Here is a 25381-nt window from a genome sequence, read left to right as displayed (position 1 = left end):
TAAGGCCTTGGTTTCAATACTTGCCCTTTTAAATGTTTTCCAAAAAAGGTGGGATTAGGCCTAAGAAATGGGGGGAGAAGTCTGGAAAGGACTTTAAACTGGGGAAATATTTATTTCTTAGTATTTTTCTCCTGACCTAGAAAGGCTTTTAAATATGCTTCCAAACACTTTTCTTCTCCCCCCATCCTCTTTCCCCTTTCCAGTCTTTCCTTTCTGCCCTGCCCATTTCTTGTACCCCACAGTTGCTGCCTGGGGGCATAGGGCCAAGGGCTAGTTGACCAGCATCTGGGGCTAGGTATCTTTGTCTGAAAATGAGAAAAAAGGGAAGAGTCCTATTCATGGGTTGGAAGGGACCAAAAGAATGCTCTGGACAGCTTTGTCTGAATTAGATGGATGGATTCTTTCTGTCTTTTCTCTGAAGGAGCCAAGGAAAAAGAAAGATGAGGGTAGAGGGAGTGGGCCAGGGAGAGGACACAGGGCCATGGGAATTAAACTGGAAGACTGCCCATCTATTCACTAAACAGACGTAAGCTGGGATACCTTCTTTCTTTCTTGGCAGAGATTTGGGTCAAAGGGAATAGGGAGCTGTGGGTGTTTGCTGTCAGACATGGGTGGTGTGGTGGTTGGTTTTGTTGAGCTGATCTTTTTTTCTTCTTGGTAATTTAGTCTTATTTTTGATGTTGTATTCTTAAGGTGGTTTAAAAAATAAAATATCAATAAAATACTTTTAAAAACTGATGTATACGATATGAGACATACTATATGAGGAGGGCAGTGCCATGCACACTGTACACACAGCTGTGAGACAGCCAAATACAACAGTGACTCTGACAGTTTCTGTCCCCAGGAACTTAGAGTCTGTGAGGGGATGGGGTCAGGGAACACGGAGATAATCTGTGGACCCAGGTACCTTTTACTTGAGATAGAAACTGAGTGCCAAGTGCCATATTTGTGGTATAAGCTAAGTGCCACAGTCAGGAGATGAGGGCAGGGGATGGGATGGTTAAAGGGGCTTCCCAGAGGAGGGAGGAGGATGGCATTTGAGCTGCAGGGAGGAAACCAGCATGACTGTAGCAGGAAGTTCACAGAGCAAGTGGGGAGGGGGGGACGGGGAGACTTCAAGGAATTAAATATTCTTCGTTTTGCTGAGGCGTTTAGAGACACCTTGTGAAAGATCCAAGATTCGTCAGTTTCCTGGCATACTGGTGCCATCTTGGAACTAGTCCCTGGGACCTTTGCCTTGAGTCTCAAGGCTTTCATCTTTCATTGCTTCTGCACGTCCTTGATCCCTACCTACCCTGTCCCCAGTTGGAGGCTCCAAGCTACTTGACTTTCCTTGGCTCCTTGGGGTCAGAGTTCTAGAGCCCTCCATCCCTAATTGTATCCACTAACCTCCTCCTGTTCGTCAAATATCTTGGTGTTTTGTTTTAGTACCTACTTCATAGAATCGTAGACTTAGATCTAGAAGAAACCCAAGAGACCATTGAGTTCACCCTTTTATGATACAGATGTGTAAAACAGGCCCAAAGAGGTTAGTAATTTGCCAGGATCCCACTTCAGTTAAGTATCTGAGACAGGATTTACACTCAAGTTTTCTTTCCTTTCCATCCCCTCCCTTCTCTCCTTACATTCTGGATTATAAAAGTACATTTTGTAGGGTAATTTTGTATTTAATATTTATTTTCCCACAATTATATGTAAAAACAATTTTAATGTTATTAAAAAAATTTTTTTTGAGATCCAAATTTTCTCCTTCCCTCCCCCCCGCAAATTGAGAGGGCAAGCAATTTGGTATAGGTTATACATGTACAGTCATGAAAAACATATTTCCATGTTAGTCATGTTGTAAAAGAGAACATAGACAAAAAAATCCAACAAGAAAAATAAAGAAAAGTATGTTTCCATCTGCATTCAGACTCCACCAGTTAGTTCTTTCTTTGGAGATAGATACCATTTTTAATCATGAGTCCTTCAGAATTGTCTTGGATCATTGTATGACTGAGAATAGCTAAGTCAATCACAGTTGGTCTTCCTTACAATGTCCTCCTGGTTCCGCTCATTTCACTTTGCCTCTGTTTGTATAAGTCTTTGCAGGTTTTTCTGAGAGCATCCTGCTTGTCATTTCTTATAGCACAGTAGTATTCTGTCACAGTCATTTACAACCGCTTATTCACATCCTTCATTCCAGTTCTCTAGGATTAATTTTTAAGAAGCAGGTGGGAGTAATGGGTAGAAGGTCAGCCTTGGTGTTCCATCTGTCACATACTAGTGAGTCACTTGCCACCTCTAGGTTCTGGGCAACTCACTTAACATGAAAACTATTAGCGATATATAGAGGTGGCATGGGATGGTGGATGGAGCGCTGGACTTAGAGTCAGCAAGTCTCATGTTCAAATTCTACACTAGACACTTCCTAGTTCTGTGACCCTGGATAAATGACTAAGTTTCTGTGGGCCTGTTCCTTCTTTTTTAAAGTGACTCAGTTGGACCCAGTGGCCTCTTCGCTTCCTTGCAGCTCTAAATCCATGACCTTATTTTCCTGTAAATTGCAGACAACTTGCCAGTCTCCATCTTGAGGGAGCTGTGAGCAGGGAGGATCAAAGAGCCAGAGGCTCCTCTCTACCTCCCAACAATTTACAAAAGAAAAAGAGAGTATACAAATAAGACACCACAGTAAGGGAGGTCATTGGAAGTTCAAATGGAAGAAATCTATCCCTTCCCAGATCGAATGTCATTTAATTTCTAATTAGCTACTCCTCTGTTCAGGGGCAAGATACAATGTGGAAAGAAAAACGAATATAAAATCAAAGGTTTGGGGTTCAAATTCTGTGTGTCCCTGGGGGAGTCACTTAACCTTTTTGGATCTCACCTTCAGGGAGGGTCAAGGAAGGAAATACAACAAGTAAATGGTACAGAGCTCCTATCACCACACACAAAAAGTATCAAAATAATTTAATCCAACACACATGTCAGTCTTAAAACTTACCCTAAAACCTACCCTTTTCTTTTGGCCTCTTTTCACTCCTTCCCTCCCATCCTTCTTTCTCCCATTCCCTACTACCCCCACCCCCACCCCCAACATACTAGCAGCTTTTGCCTCCTTAACCATTGGGGCCTATGGATCTGGACACACAATCAATTCATACTCGGTGCCCCAGACTCTCAACATTTCCTAAAGGATAGGGCCCTGGTAGTTAGGGGGATCAGGAAAGCCTTCCTGTAGTAGGTGGTGCTTCATCTGATCCTTGAAGGAAACTAGGGATCCTTTGAGGTAGAAGTGGGATGGGAGAGAGCCTGTTCAAAGGCATGGGAACAGGAAATGGGATGTGACCACAGATTGGTCTGGCTAGAATGTGCAATAAGCCCAGGAGGACAGGCTGGAGCATCTTGTGAAAGTCCTAAAAAGGCCAGATGGGGATCCCCAGAGTTTTCTGAGATTAGAAGCAACAGGGTCGCTCCTGTGCTTTGGAAATATCACTTTGGCGTCTATATGGAAGAGGAAATGGAGAAGAGAGAAAGTTGAGGCAAAGAGGCTAATTAGGTTATTTTGATAGTCCAGGAGAGAAGTGAAAAGGGGCAGAACCACTGCAGTGGTGACGTGGGAGTGGGGACAAAGGGATGGATGTGAGAGCTGTTGGAAAAGTAGAACCAAGAGGGTTTGTCGACTGATTCAGAATGGTGGCTGGGAGGAAGAGGGAACAGCTGAGGATGACTTAGAGGTTACTAAACCTGCTTACTGGAAGAATGATGAAAACAGAGATGTTGGGAAGTGGAGAAGAAAGGGGAAGATGTGCAATCCTAGGTAAGTCACTTCATCCTGTTTGCCTCAGTTTCCTCATCTGTCAAATGACCCAAAGAAAGAAATGGCAAATCACTCCAGTATCTCTGCCAAGAAAACCCAAAAAACTAAATGGGGTTGCAAAAAGTTGGATGTGACTGAAAAATAACTGAACAACAAATATAGTCCAACATAGAGATGATAGTTGAACCAATGAAAGCTAATGAGATCACCAAGAGAGAGTGTAGAGAGGGAAGAAAAGGGGACCCTGGATAGAGCCTCAGCGAACACCAACAGGGGGTGTGATATTAATGATCCAGCAAAGGGGACTGACAGAGCTGCCAGACAATAGGAGAAGGACCAAGGGGATTCATCCAAGAGGAAAGAATGTCAGGAGAAGAGGAAGGTCAGGAATGTCAAATGTAACTGAGAGGTCAAGGAAGAAGAGGAGGACATCAGACTGGACAATTAAGAGATCTCTGGTCACTTTGGAGAAGGGCAGTTTCAATTGAATGATGAGATCAGAAGCCAGATTATAAAGAAGTGAGAAGTGAATGAAGGCAAGGGGTATATAAACAGCTTTTTCTGGGAGTTTGTCTATGAAGGGGAGAAGAAAAAAGGAAGGTAGTCAGAAGGGATGGTAGAGTCATCAGGAAAGGGGGTTGGTGGGTGTAAAGGGTATGAGGTTGAGAAGGACATGGAAAGGTAGTCTAGGGATGGTAGAGTCATCAGGAAAGGGGGTTGGTGGGTGTAAAGGGTATGAGGTTGAGAAGAACATGGAAAGGTAGTCTAGGGATGGTAGAATCATCAGGAAAGGGGGTTGGTGGGTGTAAAGGGTATGAGGTTGAGAAGGACATGGAAAGGTAGTCTAGGGATGGTAGAGTCATCAGGAAAGGGGGTTGGTGGGTGTAAAGGGTATGAGGTTGAGAAGGACATGGAAAGGTAGTCTGAGGGGATGGTAGAGTCATCAGGAAAGGGAGTTGGTGGGTGTAAAGGGTATGAGGTTGAGAACGACATGGAAAGGTAGTCTGAGGGAATATGGATGAATCCTGTGTTATAGTGGGGCATCTGGGGTGTGTGGAAGATTCTGGGGATCTATACTACATGGCCCTATATTATCCTGTTATTACATGGATGACCTTAGGAAGACCCTGAATGTTCTGAGGACATGATGGTGTATGGAATTTGGGTGAGACATGAAAATGACATAGGTGTGACATAGAGAGGGCCTGGGAAGTTGTTTGGTCATATGGGCAGTCTGGAGTGGTCTAGGAGGATAAAGAAGGATTAGAAGGTAGAAAGTAGTCTAGAGGCTTAGGGAAGGGTTTATAGGGGCATGAGGGAGAAGCCTAGGAGTATAAGAAGGGTGTCTGGGTCCATGGGGTGGATGAAAAAGAACCTCTGCTTGTAGTGAAATTGTGGTTTCTTGGGGAGCCGACGGAAGGGTGCTATTTGTCTCCTCCCAGTCTAGTTTCTAGTCCTGGGCTCTGCATCTTCATTCACCTTGTAATGCCAGTCAGTTCATAAATATTCATCAAGTACCTATTATGTGCCAGACACCGTACTTAGAACTGGGGATACAAAAAGAGTCAAAAAATAGTCCCTGCCCTCAAGGAGTTCCTCATCTGCCAGAAGAGAAGACAAGCAAATATGTGCAGTCAAGGATAAACGTAGAGATGTCATAGATTCTTAGGGCAGCAAGTCTTGTCCAGTCCTGTCTTTTTATGGAGTGGGGAAACTGAGGCCCAGGAGGGAAGTGGTGGATTCAAGGCAGAACCAGGAGGTTTCCTGATTTCTAAAGCTCTTTTCTCTAGGGAGCTGCTAAGGAGAGCACAGTCCCAACCTTCCCTCCTGCTGGTTCTATCCATCTCATGCTTGATGAGAATTGGCCAGACTGAGGATTTGATGAAGGGGAAGGTCCATTGCCTCTGGGGGTTCTGAAGGTTAAAGGGCTCTTCCAAGAGTGACAGACTTCTGCAGCAGCTAGAACACTCTTAGGGAGGTGGCCCAGCTGTCTCAGAGATTGCTTTCCATTTACATCCTAATTTACATAGACAATTATTTACATCTCCTCCACTGCAATGGAAATTCCTCAAGGGCAGGACTCATATTTTGTCCTCTCTTTGTATCCCACATTGCCCACTCCCGAGCATCAGCCTCCTGGGTTGTCACTTGGTAGCATCTGTGGTGGTTTCCCCAGGGCTGCGCACACCCAACATGGACTCAAGTGGTGTTGACTTGTCTCTGTCCAAGGTTCATTTGCTGCTAGAGGGCACCGAGGCCTCCATACAGCTGCTGGTCTTGCTCACTTCTCTGCCCTGTTCTCCAGCGCCCTTTGACTTTGTTCCGACACTGGCTTCCTTCTTTCCTGATGAGTAAGGTCTGGTTAGTTCCTGATGTCTTAATCTCTTCTCTGGCTTTGTCCTTCCTGTCTAGGAAAAGCAAAGTTTCTGAAGAATTCATGCATGGAATCAGAGCTTTTGAGCCAGTTCTACTCCAACCTTCTCGTTTTACAGAGGAGGAAACTGAAGCCTAGAGAGGGTCAGTGACCTAGGATCAGAGTTGTGGGCCTGGAAGGGGCCTCTGAGGCCATCTGCTCTAACTCTCTTATTTAATAGAAGGGGGAAACTGAGGCACAGAGATGTTAAGTAATCTGCCCAGGGTTTACATAGCTAGTAAATGTTATAAGTGGGCTTTGAACCTTAGTTCTCTGTGCCCCCAGTCCAGCACTTTTTCCATGCCTCCATACTCCCAGAGTCAGTAGAGGATGTGACATGGCCCCCTCCCCAGGAGCTTTTCAGTTTCAGAGGACCATAAGGAGAGGGTGTTTTAGACTGAAGAGAATGAACAGCTAACGCTGGGCTCCAGCAGGGGGAGGTGGGACAGGGTCGGGGTGGGGGCTTGCCTTCCCTCTTTAAGTCCTGACTCATAGCTGATTACCAGCTCTGGCCATCCATAAACCCACCAGGACCCCCAAATTAAATGGGGCATCCCAGGAGGCCAACAAGCTCCCCCAGGGTCCCTTTTCTGTGTGACTGCTAATGAGATCTGAGCTCATGTTCTCTTCTGCGCTCAGGGGAACTTCCCACAGCTCTTCTCCTTCCACTCTGTTGACTGCCCTTGGAAGCAACTTGCCCTGAGCCCTTCAGAGACTAGGCAGAGTGCAGGGGAAGGAGCCAGGGAGACTGGGCCTTGCTCTGCCCTCACAAAGTTTCCTGAAGAAAGATGACTCCCCCGTGGGCCTCGCTGATTTAAAGGGCTGGAGGACAAGGGATGCTTTCCAAGGTGCTCCTGCCTTCTCTCCACTTAGGGACTCTAACCTCCTTTTCTCTACCGGACAAAAAGCATCCATCATTTGCCAGGCACTGTGCTTAGCCCTGGGGATACAAAGAAAGGAAAAAGACAGTCCTCGTTTGTTTGTTTGTTTGTTTGTTTTAGAGCCTATGACTTTTTCTTTGTAGGGAAATTCTTGGTGAACAATACGAGGATGCAATTTAAGGATTTTTGACAATTATCTGGGGCACCAAAAAGTTAAATGACTGTCCCAGGGTCCCAGCGTCGCTATGTGTCTAAGTCAGGGCTTGAACTCAGGTCTTTCTGACTGGAGGCCAGCTCTCTCTCTCTCCAGAACATCATCCTCCTTCCCCAAAGATGCTTTGTTGAATCAGTGCTCAGCCCATCCTCCTCCATCCCATCCCATCCACCCTCCCTGGTCCCTTCCCCTGGAGCAAAAATCTCCAGAGCTCCCAACAGCCTGAGGGTGACCAGGTTCCAATGTCCTTCTGGGAGGTAAATGCTTATTGCTTTCTCTGGTGGCTGTTTTCTGACTTTCAGTAATGGCCCTGAGTCAGGCCTCCTCCCTCCCCTCGTGCTATTTGTCATCTCTCCATCCTCCCAGGGCTGACACAGAGTGATCACTTAATGAGCGTTTACTGATTGATTTACTAGAGAGAAGGGAAGGGGCACCGGAAACCAAAACATCATCATCATTAATAAAAAGCACCTACTAAGGGCCTATTATGTGTCACATGGCACCAGGTCTGGAGTCAGGAAGACCTGAGTTCAAATCCAGCCTCAAACATTTACTTGCTGTGTGACTCTGGGCAAGTCACTTCACCCTGTCTACCTCAGTTTCCTCATCTATAAAATGAGTTGGAGAAGAAAATGGTATCTCTGCCAAGAAAACCCCAAATGGGGTCACAGAGAGTATAACACAAGTGAAAACAACTAAGCAACAATGTGCCAGGCAGGTGCTAAGTACCGAAGCCACTTTCCAGTTTCGCTTTCTTCCTGTCCCATCCCATCTGCTGCAGCAGTCTGCTATTGGGTTGTAATGTTTTAAAAATTATTGATTTTTTTGTTTTTATGTCACATTTCCCTGTGTATCCCATCCCACTTTCCCTCCCAGAGAGCCATCCCTTATAATAATTTTTAAAAACAGGAGAAAAAACCCAGCTCTGCAAAGTTAACAGACATTTTCTGCAGTGTTCCCTACTGCCCCACTAGTGGGGGAAGGGAGAAGGGGGAGGGGCACTTCCATTGCTCTCCTTTGGGACCAAGCTTGGTCACTGTAACTTCACAACATTCAGTTTTGTTGTCATTTTCTTTCCTCCATATTGTGGTGCTTATTATTTTTCAGGTTCTGCCACCCTGATGCACCCTGAGGATGCCTGGGCTTTGTCAGTCACTCTGCATCTGAACCCTCTTATGTATCTTGTTTCCCCAGTTAGACTGTGAGCTTCCCCAGAGCAAAGCTGTCTTCTCCTAAATGTAGTATTTGGCACATAGTAAGTTTAATAAATGTTCTTCCATCCATCCATCCCTCTAGATACTCATCCAACTCTCCATCTCTCCATCTGTCTATCCATCCATCCATCCATCTGTCCTTCTGTCCATCCATCCATCCATCCATCCATCCATTCATCCATCCGTCTATTCTGCTTACTTTGTCCTAAAGACCACAGACCTAGACCAAGCCCTTATCACTGGTCCCCTTGCCTCAAGTCTCTCCCTTCCCCAATCCAGCCTCTACCAGGCTACCAACATCATCTTCCTGAGACTGGCCATGTCAACAACAAAGACAGATGGAGAGCAGAGAGTCAAGTGCCAAGACGGGGGAGGAGAAGGAGCAGATTGACTTAGGATTCGATGGGGGTCCTGGGTCAGGAGTATAGCAAGGAAAAGCCAAACCAAGAACTATGGACTCCTAGAATTTAGAGCTAGGAAAGATGCTAGCGATCAGCCAGTTGGTTCAGGGCTACTTTTGTATCCCTTGGAGAGCCTCTGGATCCCTTCTCAGAATATTCTTCTTACATGATTGAAGGGAATGCTTATGTTCAGTTAGAGGTTAATGAAAATAAAGATATAAATTTCTTCCCATCCAAGTTCAGGGTCGCCTGGAGTCTGTCCACAGACCCTTGAGGGGTTGAGTACCCCTGATCTAATCTAACACCCTCATTATACAGATGGATAAACTGAGGCACAGAGCTTTAGTGCAGCCTAAACAATTTTGTCTAAAAGTAGGAAGAGACAGATTCCTGGCTGATGCAGCTCTATGGGAGTGTTGATACAGAGGGAGGAGAGAGCAGGGGCCAATGGCCTTCCTTCCGAGGCATCCCTGGGAAAAGCCTTAGAATTCTTGCCCTCTGGCTGCAACCCATTCTTCCCCCTCTCCTTCCTCCATTTCTCAGTGGAATTCTCCATCTGGAGTAGGAGCTCCAGATGGGCTGCTGTGTTATGGAGCAAGGGCCCAAAGCCCTGCCTTCTCCTTCCCAGAAATGCACTGAGCTGGTTCCATGGTTGAGTCATGCTCTGGTTTGGTTGGTTCCTCCTCCCTTATCTTCTTTCATTCTCTCCACCCCTTCTCCCCTGTGGGGCATTGGGAGATGGAGAAACAATCTTTGAAGAGATGCTGCCTTTCCTCTTCCAGTCCAAGCTGCTTAGCCACCTTCTCCTCATCCTTCAAGGCTTAGCCAGAGGGCTCCCTAGAGTCTTTTCTAACCAGGCTAGACCAGGCTGATCTCCCCCTTCTCTGAGATTTCCCAGTACTTAAGCTTTGCACCCAGTTTATGTAATGCCCTCTCCCTGAACCATGTATGTGTTCGTCCTTTGTTGCCAAAGAAGACCATGCCATCAGAGAAATAATGACATGACTTGCACTTGACTTTGGAGTGAGGGAGGGCTGTCTGGTCAGCAGCCTCATTTCTCCTCCAGAGCTATCTGAATCCAGTGACCCAATATTCATCAGGATGACTGGAGATGACCCAGGATGAGGCAATTGGGGTTAAGTGACTTGCCCAAGATCACGCAGCTAGTGAGTGTCAAGTGTCTGAGGTGAGATTTGAACTCAGGTCCTCCTGACTCCTGCACTGGTGCTCTATCCACTGTACCACCTAGCTGCCCCACCGTGAACCATAAAGTAAGGGGGAAAGCACCAGTCTATCAACAAAAAGACTTGGTTTCTAGTCACCTCGGACACTTCCTAGCCATGCAACCCCAGACAAGTGGCTGAGCTCCCTCGGAGCCTCAGTATTCTCATCAGCAAATGGGAATGGTCCTGTGCTCTTTGCCTGATTCCCAGGGTCATTCAGAGGAAAGAGCTTGATCAACCTCAAACGGGTAGAGAAGTGGGCATCATTAGGGACAGGTCCTGACTAGTGTAAACAGTGGGTCCTGTTCCAAGTCATAATTTTGTAAAATGGGGTGACTGATTCCAGTGCAGCAGAACTATGTGGTGTGGGTCCAAATGATTCAACCCCTTCAGGGGTTCCATGTTCCCACTAATCAGGACCTAGCCATATTATCATTATTATGATTCTACAACTGTTTCCAACATCTGTCTTGTGTGGTTCTTGGTTTCCCTTGCTGTAAAAAGACCATTGGATCTTAAATTGAGAGCTAGAAGGGAACCTAGCTTAGCTCCCTCATTGTACAAACAAGGAAACTGAAACCCAGAGAGGGACAGCACTTGCCTAAAGTCACCAAGGGAGTATTTAAACCCAGGTCCTCAGATGATTATAGATCCTGTGTTCTTGCCTCTCACTGTACCATAGAAGACATCTAGCATCCTTTCCACCTCAGATGATCTGTGATCTGGGGAGCCTCCCCACCCAGACTGTAAGTTCTTGGAAGGCAGAGACCCTGTCTTAAGATATTGGCATCTCTCTACTCACCCCACCTTCTGTACCCTGAGCACAGTGGTGAATGAGGCAAATGCTCAGGGGATGCTTGCTGAGTAATTGATCTTAGAGAAGATCTGGTTTAACCAGCATCTTTCCCCATCGAAGGAGATGCGAGCTGAGGACAGGGAGATGCAGGGCAGGGAGGGAGACAGACTGAACACAGTGACTGTGAGGGAACTAGGAAAGGGAGGCAGGGCGCTGACTAGGGCTGCCAAGTCCTGCTGAAGGGGTGGTTGCCAGAAAGCTTCCTGCTGATGGGCTAAGGGAAAATGATTTTCCCAGGGATAGGGATGAGGATCTGGGCCCTCCATCATTCTGTTAATCTCCCTCCCTCCACAGCAATAGGAAATTGGAAGTATAGACAGACCCAAGGTGGGGGGGGGGGGGGGTATAGGATGATTGGGGTAGGAGAAGGCCACTGGGGATGGTGCACACAGTAGATGCTCAGTAAATACTTGAGAGAGAAGCTACAGGGCTTAATGGATGGAGTCTTAAACTTGAAGTCAGGAAGGCTCCAGTTTCGATTTTGCCTCTGATACCTATGAGCTATGATACCGGGTGCAAATCTCTTTTTTAAGCCTCAGTTTCCTCATCTGTAAAATAGGGATGATAACTACGGTGACTGCTGTACGGGGTGGGCTTTTTTTTACATATTTATTTGAAGTGTTGAGTTCCAGATTCTTTCCCTCCCTTCTCCCCCCTCCCCACCCCATCCCTGAGACGGCAAGCGATGAGATGTAAGTTATACATGCGCAATCATGTAAAACATTTCCATGTTAGTCATTTTGTACAAGACTTAAATAAAAGGAAAAAAAGAAAGTGGAAAATAGCATGCTGCAGCCTGTATTCAAACAATATCAGTTCTTTCTCTGGAGGCGGAAAGTATGCTTCATCATTAATCCTTTGGGATTGTCTTGGATCTTTGTATTACTGAGAAGAGCTAAGTCATTCACAATTTTTTGTGGAACAATATTGCTGTTCCTGTGGACGATGTTTTCCCGGTTCTGTTTCTGTCACTTTGCATCAGTTCATGGAAATCTTTTCTGGGGGTACACGTACACATGGGATGATGTGGGGGAAGCTCTCGGTCAGCTTTGAGGCTCTGTGTAAAGAAAAGGGAAGTCACTATCTCGGTTGAGTCAGGCAGTCAGTGAATGGATGGGTCGGTCGATCCCTGCCCAGTCCCGTGCCTAGCACTGAGGAAGACACATGAGAAGCATTTCCCCAGGCTTGTCCCAGAAGAACAGATGAGAAATGCCCTTCTTTTCCTTCATTGGAGAGATGAGGGACTCGGTGTAGAATGCTGCCTAAATAAATTGCTGACTTTTTGTCCTCCCTTTTTCCATTTGAAACTAGCTGAGTTTCTGCTGAACTTATTTCTTCCTTTTTTTCCTTCTTTCTTCTTTTTTTTGTTAAAAGGAATGACTTACTAGGTAGGGAGAGAGAGGAAGAGGAAAGGGACCAAGAATTCATTAAGTGCCTACTGTGCACTAGGCGCTTTACAAATATTGTCTCCTCTGATCCTCACAACAACCCTAAGAGAGGGGCTGTGATCCGTATTTTACAAAGGAGGAAACTGAGTCAAACTTGGCCAGGCTCACATAACCAGTAAGTGTCTGAGGTCAAATTTAAACTCCAGGTCCAGTGCGCTGTCCATTGTACTACCTAGGAGGATGTATATTGGAAAATGAAGGTGATGTAAAAACAAAATCCTAATTTTAGAGCTGGAAGGGAAATAAGAGTTCATCTACTCCAGTTACTCTTTCAGTAAGTTTCTGAAGGGGGTGGGTAGGTGGCGCCATGGTGTACAGAGTGCCAGGCTGTGTGATCCTGGGTAAGTCACCTCACCCTTTTTGCCTCAGTATCCTCATCTGTCAAATGAGCTGGAGAAAGAAATGGCAAACCACTCCAGTATCTTTGCCAAGAAAACCCCAAATGGGGTCACGGAGAATTGGATATCTCTCAAAAAAACGACTGGACAAAAGTATCTATCATTTGCCAGGCACTGTGCTTAGCCCCGGGGATACAAAGAAAAGAAAGAGTCCTCATTTGTTTGTTTGTTTTAGAGCACACAAGTTTTTCTCTGTAAGGAAATTCTTGGTGAGCAATATGAGGATGCAATTTAAGGATTTTTGACAATTATCTGGGACACCAAAAAGTTAAATGGCTGTCCCAGGATCCCAGAGGTCTTTCTGACTGGAGGCCAGCTCTCTCTCTCCAGAACACCATCCTCCTTCCCCAAAGATGCATTGTTGAATGAGTGCCCAGTCCATCCTCTTGCATCCCCTCCCTGGTCCCTTCTCCTGGGGCAGAAGTCTCTAGAGCTCCTAACAGCCTGAGCGTGGCCAGGTTCCAGTTTCCTTTGGGGAAGTGGAAACCTCAGCCCAGCCGGTGCCTGGTTGAGTTGGTCTCATGGCTGGGATTTGGAAGCAACCTGCCTCCTTCCCTCCCACACGGCTCAGCCACCCCTTCCCCCTTCTCCCTGTGCATTTTTATAGTCAACACTGCTGAATAATTGAGCCCTAGGAATAAGTTACAGACATAAATTATGTACTGCCTTCTTTGTTTCTGGCCCAGCCTTGGGGGGAAAGAGGGGCTCAGCCCCTCTAGCTCCAGGGTGTTCCTCCTCTCCTCTCCTCCCCTCTCCCTCCACCCCATCCCGAAGCTCCATTTCTTATGATTGTTTCCCCACTTAATCTGCCTTTTCCCTCTCTTTATATTGCACTCTTAGAGGGAAAGCTGGAGGGAAATCCAGAAAACCCTGTAAACTAAATACCTCATTTTACAAACAAGGAAACTGAGTCTGGGAGAGGTTATAGGAGCGTAGCTTTAGATTTGGGGAGGGACCCCAGGGGCCATCTAATCCAACCCCCTTATTTTACACAGGAGGAAACAGGCATGAAGATGCCAGGAGATTTTCCCTAGGACATAGGTCATAGACTCATACACCTAGAGTTGGACAGGACCCAAGAAGTCCTCCCATCCAACCCCTATTTTAGAGATAAGGAAAGAGAAGCATCAGTCACATGGGTCATTCCCAAGTGAGGATTCTAAGCCAGATCCTCAGAATGCAAACCCAGCCCCTCTTGCCACTGTGCAATCCAGGACTGAGAGGTGACTCTTTCCTTGGCTCATATAGTCTCCCACTCTCTGGAAAGGAGGGGAGGTGGACTGTGTCTCTAGGGAATGCTGTGCAGGAATGGTATGAATGTCAAAAAGGTTTTATGGGGGATTTTTACCCTTCTGCAATTTAGGAAATCCCCACCCCCCTTATCTGAGCAGCATCACGCCCTTCCTCTGAATTATTTCCAAACATGTGACTTTGGAGAGCTGTGGGATTTTAACAAGATCAGCCCCTCCGTCTGTCTCTCCCTGCGTCTCTGCCTTTCTCCCTGCCCACTTTGGTCTACTGCTCTGCTTTAGCCTCTCTGTGTTTGTCCGCCTTCTCCATGATGGGTGTCTCTCCCATTCACAGTTAGAGGAGACTCCTAATCCAACCCAGGGTAGGAGGATCTTCTGGAGCATCTCTGCCAAGTGTTCACATGGTCTTCTCTTGAGTATCTTGAGTAGGAGGGGTCCCCACTTCGTGGCTTCTCCAGGAAGCCCACTTCACTTGGGGGGAGGCCTTGTCAATATCAGACTTCAAGATGCCTCTCTGAAGCTTTACCTATTGTACCTGGGTCTGTCCTCTGGGTCTGCCACAGGTCTTGAAGGCAACTGTCATCCGGTCCCCCAAACCCCCCAGCCTTCTCTCCAAGCTAAACATCACCAGTTCCTTCAACTTATCATGGTCCCCTCCTCTGGGAGGGCATTCTCCAGCAGATAAATGTCTTTCCTAAATGGAGCCCTCTGAGAACAGAGCACAGTGGCATTGCCACCACCATTCTCTCAGACACTTTGCTGCTTAAAAGAACCTGCCATCACATCTACTGGTCTGGCTCTTATAGAAAGCGCACTCTTGACTCTTGCTGAACCTGCAAGTCACCAGGACCCCCAGATCTTTTTCAGAGGAACTGTGCTCTAGCTCAGGGATGGGGAACCTGTGGCCTCAAGGCCACATATGATTCAGTCAAAAGGCTGCACTTGAGAACCTAGAGTTCCACATGTGGCCTCGAGGCCACCCCTGCAGTCTAGCTGTTTCATGAATCTAATTTCTTGGACTCATAAAACAGGGATAATAACACCCTCCCTGCCTGCTCTGTGAGGCATCTGAAGTATGTTCAGAACTCTTTGACAAGATAACGGGCCAATCCAAACAAGGTGTGGGGGAATTATTCATTTATTCAGGCAGAGATCTCAGAGCCTGTCTCTCAAATCTGGGGTCAGAGTGGTCAGTTGCTTGATAATATTAAGTAGAAAGAAGGCAAGGATAGGGCAAAAGGTTTACAGGAAATCCCTCCACCTTCTTGTCTCCATCTGGCAATCGGGCAGAAACCTCATCCCCTGCCTCCAAGAACAGATTGGGGGGAGTGGCTACCTTAGGGCTGATAGTGCTGGCGGCCACTGGAGGCAAACCACTCTCAGCTTATCATGAAACTGTAGAATGTTAGAGCAGAGGAAGACTGTCGCTCTCAGGGCCCATATTTTACAGAGGAAGAAGATGATGTCCAGAGATGAGCAGTAACTCGATAGGGAGGTAGCCAGATGGCACAGTGAATGGAGTGGGAGATTAGAAACAGGAAGCCTTGAGTTCAGATCCTGCCTCAGTCACAAACTAGCTGTGTGACCCTGTACAAATTCCTTATCATCTGTCTGCCTCAGTTTCCTCACCTGTAAAATGGGGAAGACAATAAAACCTGCCTCCCAGGATCAAATGAGATAACATAGGAAAAGTGCTTTCCAAACCTTAGGTTATATAGGTATGCATGTCTGTATATATGTACACATATATGCATATATTGTGTCTCTCTGTTTATACACGTATGTGCCAGCTGTTATTATTACTGGAATATACAGAGACCAAACCTATGATATTATTGGCATCAGAGACTGTCAGATGAAGAAGCAAACACTCCAGAGTCAACTGGCAGAGTGCCTAGAATGCTGGGGCTGGAGTCAGGATGACCTGAATTCAAATCCAGCCTTATACACTTACTAGTTGTGTGACCCTGGGTAAGTCACTTCCCCCTTTTTGACTCAGTTTCCTTACCTGTAAAGAGAGAAGGAAATGACAAACTGCTCCAGTATCTTTTCTGAGAAAACCCCCAGTGGGGTCCTGGAGAGTCAGACACTACCGAAGCAACTGAACAACACCCCCCCCCCCCCACCCCCAGGGTTGCCTGTGGCACAGAGAGGTTAAGGTACTTGCTCAGGGTCACATCGTCAGTATAGGGCCAAGGCTGAGCTTGAAGTCAGGCCTTACCCACTCCTCCCAGGCCCCACAACCGGCTGCTTCTTGTAACAATGACAGCCGATGCTTCTAAAACATTTTATTTTATCTTAGTTGATCCTTACAACCACCTGTGAGGTTTTATTATACCTATTTTGAGAATGTAGAGACTGAGTTTGAGAAAGGTAGAGTCACCCAGCATGGAGGCTTCAGATCTGGTGCTTACACAAAATTAAATGGAAGGACAGTGTTGGCATTAAACCCTGCCTCTGCTATAAGATACCTTGGGCAGACGGCTGGATTGGCCCTCAGGGGCCGTGGGTTCAAATCCAGGCTCAGCCACTTAGCACGTGTTCAACCTTGGACCAAAGTCATCAGTGAAATAATCAGGTTAGAAGCTCTGCCTCTGGGATCCCTCCAGGCTCTGGATCTGAATGTTTTTTGATCCTCATTGCTGGTCCATGGCCTTCTCTCAGGCGCCAGATTCAAAGGAGGCAGTTTGTAGCCACAGAAGTTGGGTTTTTGTTGTTCTGAGACAAAGGGAGCGCCCTGGGCTGGATGCCCGCGCATCTGTGGGTGAGGCATCATCCATGAGCATCAGTCTTCCCCTCACTGCCTGCACTGCCAAGCCTGGGATCTGGGCTGTCGTGTGTGTGCCCAATAAGGGCCTTGGCCAGTGCCCAGCCACCCTGTGCCCAGACCGTTTGACTGCTCCTGCCCGACCCCTGGGCTCCTGGTCTCCTCCAGAGGCAGCCTAGGCTGATTCTGTGCACTCTAGGCTCCTCTGAGCGGAGGCGAGTTCTGTTCAAACCCTCCCCCATCCCCCACTCCACCCGTGCCACCAGAGAGAGAACTAGCAATTCTGATGCCCAGGATGAGAACCACAGGTGTGGGGGCAGGGAGAGACCTTGGGGAGATACTTCAGACCTCAAGCTTCCTAGAGCATTGACTGGGTCAGGGCATTGTCATTTCAATTGTGTCCAGTTCTTTGTGACCCCATTTGGGGTTTTCTTGGCAAAGCTACTGGAGTGTTTTGCCATTTCCTTCTGCAGCTTATTTTACAGATGAGGAAACTGAAGCAAATAGGGTTAGGTGACTTGCCCAGGGTCACACAGCTTAGGAAGATGAGTCTCAAATCCAACCTCAGATACTTCCTAGCTGTGCCACCCTAAGCAAGTCACTTTACCTTCCTTGCCTCAGTTTCCTCAGCTATAATAATAGCACCTCACAGGGGATCAAATGAGATAATGTTTGTAAAACATAATGCCTGGTACCTAGTAGGTGATTAATAAATGCATAGTCTTTCCCTCTGATACAAGGCAGGAAGGACCCCCAGGATTCCAATCTATAAACATTTATGAAGCACCAGAGACAAAGGGCTTATTATTAGTGTCTCCCTTCATAAGTACCCAGGAAAATGGAAAGTGTTGGCATTTCCCAGAGTGTTCTACTCTGGAGGTAGAATGATGTAGTAGGAAGAGCTCTCCTTCTGGAGAGAGAGAGTGGGTTCAAATCCCATTTCTGATTCTTGCAACATGTAGGACCTCTGGCAAGTCACTAAACATCTCCAGGTCTCGGTTTCCTCATCTGTAAAATGAAGGTACTGGATTACATGACCTCTGAGGTCTCATCCCATTTTAGATTGACCAGTTTCCTGACAGTGGAGGAATTGGACTAGATGACCGCTGGTCCTTTGACCACCAGGCTGCTCCTGCGCAAGCAGGGGGAGGCCAAGCAAAGCAGGAGGGAGCATGCTGGGAGAAAGCTCTGGTCATCTGGCAGCTTCCTGGTTTAACGAATCACCCTTGCTCATTAGGTGCTAAGCTCAGTTATTTCTACCTGCTGAGGAGGCGCAGGTGCTATGGCTGGGTACCCTCTACATGTCCCCCCCTCGGGGAGAAGCCCACATCCCCCTGCCCAGATTCCAGTTCTGGCCATACAGTACTGTCCCTGTCAGGGGAAATTCAAGGTCTGCCCCTTAGGGAGGAGAAAGGGAAGGCCTCCCCAACACCCTAACAGACGGAGCAGCCGTTTCTAGAGTAGCTTGGAGGTTGCCAGATTGCAGATTCAGAGCTGGAAGGGACCTGAGGGGCCAGCTTGTCCAATACCCTCATTTTTCAGAGAAGGAAACTCAGGCCCAAGGAATTCAAGTGACTCAGTCAAGGTAACAAGACAGCATTAGAACCCAGATCCTCTGACTCCAGAGCCAGGGTTCTATCTAAGGTACTGTGATGAATGCCCCCTAAAAGGCTAGGGGAAATCTGTGTCCAAAACACTTACTAGTTAGTGGTAGGGAAAGGATGTCAGGCACTCGGGACAGCCCTGGATTGGGGTGTGTGTCTGTGTCTGTGTCGGGGGAGACAAGGCAAGGAAGGGAAAATGAGGTCACTCAGGGCTACCACAGACCATCTAAGCTCCCTGAATTTGTCTCCATGGTTGGTTGCTTCTGTAGGACCTCCACCTAAAAGAGACCTTGGGGATCATCTTGTCCCTTCCTCCTCATTTTGCAGATGAGGAAACTGAGGTCCACAGTAGTTAAAATGATTAGCTGTAGGTCACACAAATGTTGTTCAACCTTCATTCTTGACTTGCACGTGAATTGGCTGTTAGTGAGGCAGTGCTGTGCAAAGTCATCAGCTTTACTCTCTACTCCATAAATGACTTGGATTTGAACCCTGGCCCCCCAACTCCAAACCCAGCTGTCGCCCTTCCCCCACCCCAACCCCCCACTGAAGCTGAGCATGGAGGAGAGTGGCCAGGAAGGCTCCAGAGAGCGCTCCCTAAACCTCCCATGTTACTTGACTCTCTCACACCATCTCCCTTATGTTTTTCTACCAGCCTCCAGCACTGAAAGGAGCCCTCTGGAGACACTGTCCCCTGCCTGCCCTGGAGCCTGCTCTCCCTGCTCCGCTTCTCCTAGGTCTCCCCGCACTCCATGCCAGGCCATGATGGGTTAGGTTGTCTCTGAAAACACTGACCCATAGAATTCTTTATTTTGTTGTTTGCTTGGGATAAAGTAGTGGGAGGGCATCACCTCCAGATTTATTTCCAGCATGATAGATATCAAACTGTCTCCTCCATCCCACCTTCTCTTCCCCTTCCTTCCTCCTTTCTCCCCCTGCCCACTCTTTTCTCTGTCTCTCTGTTTTTGCTCTCTCAACTCTTCTGCAGATATTTCCAGCCCCCCAGGTCAAGTAGGGAGTGAGGATGATTGTCTTCTGGGGGGGGGGGGGGCCATCCCAGGGGAAGAGGTAGAGATTTATGGGGTTTTCCTTCCCCCATTGGCCCCAATCTCCAAGCCAGGATCGGGGGCTTCTTACAAGACTAAATTGAGGGGGAGGAAGGTTGTAGAAGGTTGGTCTAATGTGGCTTGATGTGTGCTAAGGGTGGGACTGATTCCCAATATGCCCTCCCTCCTTCCTCTGTGTGGCTGCCTCTCTCCTCCCACCCACCCTCAACCACTCCCCTGCTTTTCCAGTCTCTAATTGCTGAGTAGTGATGCTCGAGAGAGATCAGGAAATCGTCCTTGGCAATGAGAGGGAGCCGCTGCTGCCTCCACTACCACTGCTGGCAGCTCCACAGTTCGACCTTTTCATTTCCTCCTGACTAGTCATACTGAAGAAGCTTAACAGGCCTTCGAGGCCCAGATGCCAGTCTGTCTGAGTTGAATGGGGGATTCCATAAGGGGAGGTGGGGTGGAGGGGCAGGAACAGCAGCAGCAAGGTACCTGGTCCCAGACCCAGGCAGCACCCACTCTCTTTCTCTGTTCAGGTCTCCTGGGTCCTTGGTGACAAAGTGGTTGGCAGTGCCATGCTGGCAAGGGCCTGCCTGGGCTGGCAGCTGCTCCGAGCATCGGGCTTTTTATAGTGTGCCCAGCCCTACGCTGGGGCCTGTGGGGGATACAGAGAGGCAGAACCCCCCAAAGTTCGTGCTTTAAGGTTCTCACGACCCTTTTAAAAATGGTTTGAAAATGTTTTTGTTTTTTATTTTCCAAATATATCTTTCTCCTTTCCCCCACCCAGTGAGTCATCCCACGTAACAAAGAGTAAAAAAGAAATAGGGGGAAAACACAGTTCAGCAAAGCTAGCCAATGTCACATCTAACAGTGTATTCAGTGTTCCATATCCCTAGCCCCCCATCCCTGCAAAGAAGAGAGGGAGATGCATTGGCTCATCTTTTCTTTAGGGAAACGCTTGATCATTATAGTTACATGGCATTCAGTTTGGGTTTTAAATGTTTTGAAATGCTTTGGAATGTTTTTGTTTTTATTTTCATGTTAACCATTTTCCATCAATACCTCCCCCCTCCAATAGAAATACCCTTATAACAAAGAGAAACAGTTGAGCAAAATAAATTGGCAGATTGACCATCTGCCTCTCCCATTCTCCTACTATTTTCTAGTAAGGGTCTTACACGGAGGGTCCCCGCCCTTTGGGGAGTACTATGGGAAACATTGCTGTATTGAAAAAATGCCTCCTTTCCTGGCTACTAAGAAACCGTGTGTATATTCTACCATGTCCACAGTCCTCCACCCTTTTAACAAGAAGTAGTAAATATATTTCCTCATTATAGGAGTCTAGTTCTGGTGCAGAAAGGGATCTGAGAGGTCATCTAGTCCAAACTAATTTTATAGTTAAGGAAATTGAGACTCAGAGAAGGGAGGAGACTTTCCTACAGGGGCCTTGGAAATGACTCTGACTGGTCCAAGCCAGTGTGACTACGGGTAGATCTCTGAACCTCTCAGTGCCCCCCAGGCAACTGCCCAAGATGACAAATTTCAGAAAAGGTGCTGATCTGCATTAGGGAATCCCTTACACCAATAGAATTATAGGCTGAGGAAAAAAGACTAAGTTCACTTTTTGAGACGTATAAGAGGGGAAAGGTTACTACTGACCCATATTGAACCCTCAGGTCTTTTGTGAACTTCTACCCAGAGATAATGTATACAGATTGCTTAGTAAACCTTAAAACATCATACCAATGCAAGCTCTTTTTATTATCCCTGACTCCCCCATCCTGTCTTTGTACATTGATTTCTTGAGCCCAAGAGAAGGTCTTCACATTTGCCGTTATCAAATGTCATCTTCTTGGATTTGGTCCGTCATTCTAGCCCACATCGATCTCTTTGGATCCGTATTCTGTTATCCAGTGTCACCCTTGCCAACAGATCTGATCCACATGCCATCTGGGCCTTTAGCAAACTTTCTACCAAAGATAAAATGTCACACAGAAAAGGACTACGGCCAGAGACCAGCAGCACCCTCCCTCCAGGTTGACATAGAGCCGTTCACTAATAAATAATAAACACTTTGGGTCTGGCCAGTGGACCCACAATTACAGTCAGAACTGCTATTCTCTAAGCTGTTTTCAAGGGGATGACCACTATTCTCCTGTTCCCCCTTCCTCCAGTTCTTCTGATCTCCTTAGGCATCTAGTGAATCTATTGTTTTTTGTTCCTTCTGACTTTGTCTGGAACCAGGAGATGCTTTCTTTCTTTCTTTTTCTATTACACAAATACACTAGCTATCTCTACTGTCCTTAGCCTTTGATGACCCTCCCTGATCCCTGCCTATCTTCCTGTTCAAATTGGCATCCATTATTAACAAACATATGGAAGACCGTGCCTGTGGACGAAATGAAACTGTGTTGCTCACAATCCGGTCCCCTCTCCTGCTTGCTATGGACAAGCATCCCAGTGACCTGTAACCCAGTTTCAGGCTAGCCTTTGTCTGACACACGCTGAGGACATGTATGGCAGGGTTGGCTCTGGAGCAGCTGAGATTGAAATCAGGTCAGCTGAGAAAATTTGGAGAGAAAAATCATCTGTTGGTTGTTTGATTTGTATGTTTTCCTCTCTTCTTTCTTCTTGATTGTCAAGGCCAGGATTCTTTTCTTAAGAATTCTGATCTGTTCCAGAAGGAAATGCAAAGACGAATCTCTAGCTGGAATGCTGGTGGGCCTGTGGAGAAACAGGCCCCTTGTATCCTACCAATGGGGCTGTGATTTGGTACAGTCTTTCTGGAAAGTGATATGGTCTTATATAATAGCCACAGAACTGTTCATACCCTTTGACCCACTTATCCCACTAATACGATTATACCCTAAGGATATTATTGGCAGGGGAAAAAAGACCGAACTGTACCAAAATATGCCTAGCAACGTTATTTGTGACAGCAAAAGCCTAGAAACGAGTTGTAAGTCCAACAGACGGAGAATGGTTGAACCATGTGTGTCAGACAAATTTAAATGAAATATCCTTGTGCCATAAGAAATGACAGATATGAAAAATACAAAGACGTAGGGAGAGGCAAGTGAAGGAAGAAAAATCAGAACACACCCACTGACTATAATCATGTTAAATAATCATAATAAAGAACTCCAAAGAAAATTCACAGACTCAAGAGATAGGAAAGGGGCACAGAAATTTAAAAAAATACTGCTTCTTGTTATTACTTAAGAGGGAACATTTAAGTGCCTACTATGTGCCAGGCATTTATGCTAAACACGTAATAAACATTATCTCATTTGATCTTCACAGCAACCTTGGGGGATAGGCTGTTATTATCCCCATTTTACAGATGAGGAAATTGAGGCAGAGGTTAAGTGACTTGCCCAGGGTCATGCAGCTATAAAGTGTCTGAGGCTGGAGTTGTATTCATTTCTTCCCGACTCTTGGTCCAGCTGGCTGCCCAAGTGAACGGGCTCCTATATTTCATTCTGGTCAAGTCAAGACAGCGTTGTTAAAAGGGAGAACATAATAGCACCTGCCTCTTAGGGTTGTTATGAGGCTCAAATGAGATACCATTTGTAAAGCACTTGGCACTGTACCTAGCGCATAGTAGGCACTATATGAATAATGATGATGTCAGCAAGCATTAATTAAGAAGCTGCTATGTATTGGGCACTGTGCTCAGTTATGTTATTCACTCTGTGGTCTGGTTGAGGGGTAATCATGACTTAGCCGCCACCATTCCATGGCACTCTTGTCCATGTGCTATGAACTGGTCACCAAGAGTTCATCCCACATGATAAGGGCTTTCTTCCAGACCGCTTGTGATTGCTTACCAGTGGGATATTTGGGTTCTCCATTGGCCATGACTTATTTTTTTTGAGGCAGTTGGGGTTAAGTGATTTACCCAGGGTCACACAGCTAGTAAGTATTTGAAGCTGGATTTGAATTCAGTTCCTCCTATCCACTGCACCACCTAGCTGTCCCACTCTGGCCTGGCCCACTTCTTTTTCATCTCTAATGAGATACCTGAGGTTCCCACATAGTTCATCACTGATAATGTAGCACTGCTTACTCCTGCCTGCCATTCATCTCTTGATTGCCCTTTGGGTGACCTGAAACCTGGTCCTTCCAGAAACTAGGATATGGCATGACTCACAGACATAAAGCATCTCCAGAGGAAAATGGATAATAAAAAGATGCAGGCAATTCAAGTTAATTTATGTCAACGACCAGTGGTTTTGTTTGTGTGGGAATTCTTGCCTCCTCTTGCAGAGCATTCCATCATATCTAGTCTTTGGGAGTTGCTTGAGGTCTGAGAGGTGGTGGCTACCTCAAGTCAAGGTCTTTTGGACTCCTAAATTCAGCACTGCATCCACGATGCCACACTCATTCTCTAAAGTTAACATAGCCTTTGCTTAACAAACTAATTTGGAGATTATGGCTATTTACAATTTGTTCCCTTTTCTGAATGTTTTTGCTGATGTTAAGTTTAAAATAAATTTTTTTTAAATTAAAGAAATCAAATAACTGTTGGCATTAGCCAATCGCATTATCCAACTGTGCTCAATGTAATCCAACTGCCTCAGTTTTTTACAGAGGAGGAAATTGAGGCACATAGCAGTTAAGTGACTAGCCCAAGGTCACACTGCTAATAGTGTCTGAGCTAGAAACTGAATCTAACTTTTTCTGAATCAAATCCAGCCCTCTATCAACTGCTCCACCCCGCCTTTGTACTCAGAGGAGATAGCCTGGATGGAATCAAAAGAGACAGGCTTGCAGGGGGAAGAGAGAGGAAGGGTATGTGAAGTAGGTGACTTCAGTGCTTTGTCATACCGGTGACCCTTGTTCATACTCCCTCTACTATATAGATCAATCCCACCCATACTTTCTCATCCTGGGGAACTGTTGTCCATATCTTCCTCCAACCTTTTCACAGAGGAGCAGTCCCCTGTGATCAGGGGAGGGGGATCTTCGTATAGCTTTTGTAACCTCCCATGTGGCACCAGTCCAACTCTCTGACTGTCCATCTATCATCCCCTCGCAAGTGCATCCAGAATCAGATAAATATGTGATTGGGAAATCATTTTTAAAATAAATAAAAATACAGTGAAACACAGATAATGTTAATATGTGGTTTCCTAAGTCAATAGATGATCCACAGGGATCCTTATTATGATTTAATGGCCCCCATTTCTGTCTAAGTTTGACACAACTGGACCAGATAACTTTTCAGGCCTCTCCCAGCTCTAAATGTATAATGCTGTGAGCCAGATAAGGTCTGTTAAATAATTGGTTTCATTGCCTCATTGTCATGCCATGTATTTTCACAGATGAGTTGGGAAAACTGAGAAAGACTTTGACTTGGGGTACACCCAGCAGCCTTCTCTTCCAGGCTGGGGTTGGTGGGTGATACTCTTATCTGGGGCAGGGATCCCAGCGGTCCCCTCGCTAATCATCCTCTGTTGTTGACGTTGCAGGAGGGTGATGCCCAGGGCACCATGGAGAAGCTCTGTAGGCAGCTGATGTACCATCTCAGCCCTCACTCCCAGTGGAAACGCCAGAGCTTTGTGAAGAGGAAATCCCAGGCCTGGTAAGTCCCCCTTGGGATCCTGTGGAAAAGGGGCTGCCATTGAGCTGGAGAATCACAGAGCTGGGAAGGAGCCCAGCTGATTCTCAGTTAATCTCGGCTATGGCAAAACCAACAAATGATCATTCAGTCTTTACTAGTGGGGCCAGGGGGAACCTATTACTTCCTGGGAGACCCATTTCAGCTTGATCAGTGAGGAGGCCTACCCTCCCCCCTGAGGGTGGCTCAAGTATTGGAGCTGGGTATCTCCTCCCTGATTTAACACCTACATGAC

At 46.6% G+C, this 25381-nt stretch overlaps 1 protein-coding gene across 1 annotated transcript in view; it reads left to right on the top strand.

Moving 5' to 3' along the window:
• LRRC75A (leucine rich repeat containing 75A) overlaps positions 1–25381 on the top strand; it is a 117058-nt gene that overhangs the window by 65262 nt on the left and 26415 nt on the right. The window contains exon 3 of the mRNA XM_072640061.1: positions 24998–25110. Within this exon, the coding sequence (XP_072496162.1) occupies positions 24998–25110 (113 nt within the window). The remainder of the gene's footprint in view (positions 1–24997; positions 25111–25381) is intronic.

Source organism: Notamacropus eugenii, chromosome 2 (assembly GCF_028372415.1).
Source record: "Notamacropus eugenii isolate mMacEug1 chromosome 2, mMacEug1.pri_v2, whole genome shotgun sequence".
Lineage (NCBI taxonomy): Eukaryota > Metazoa > Chordata > Mammalia > Diprotodontia > Macropodidae > Notamacropus > Notamacropus eugenii.
Note: the sequence above shows the minus strand (reverse complement) of the source record. Positions and strands in the feature narration are given on the sequence as shown.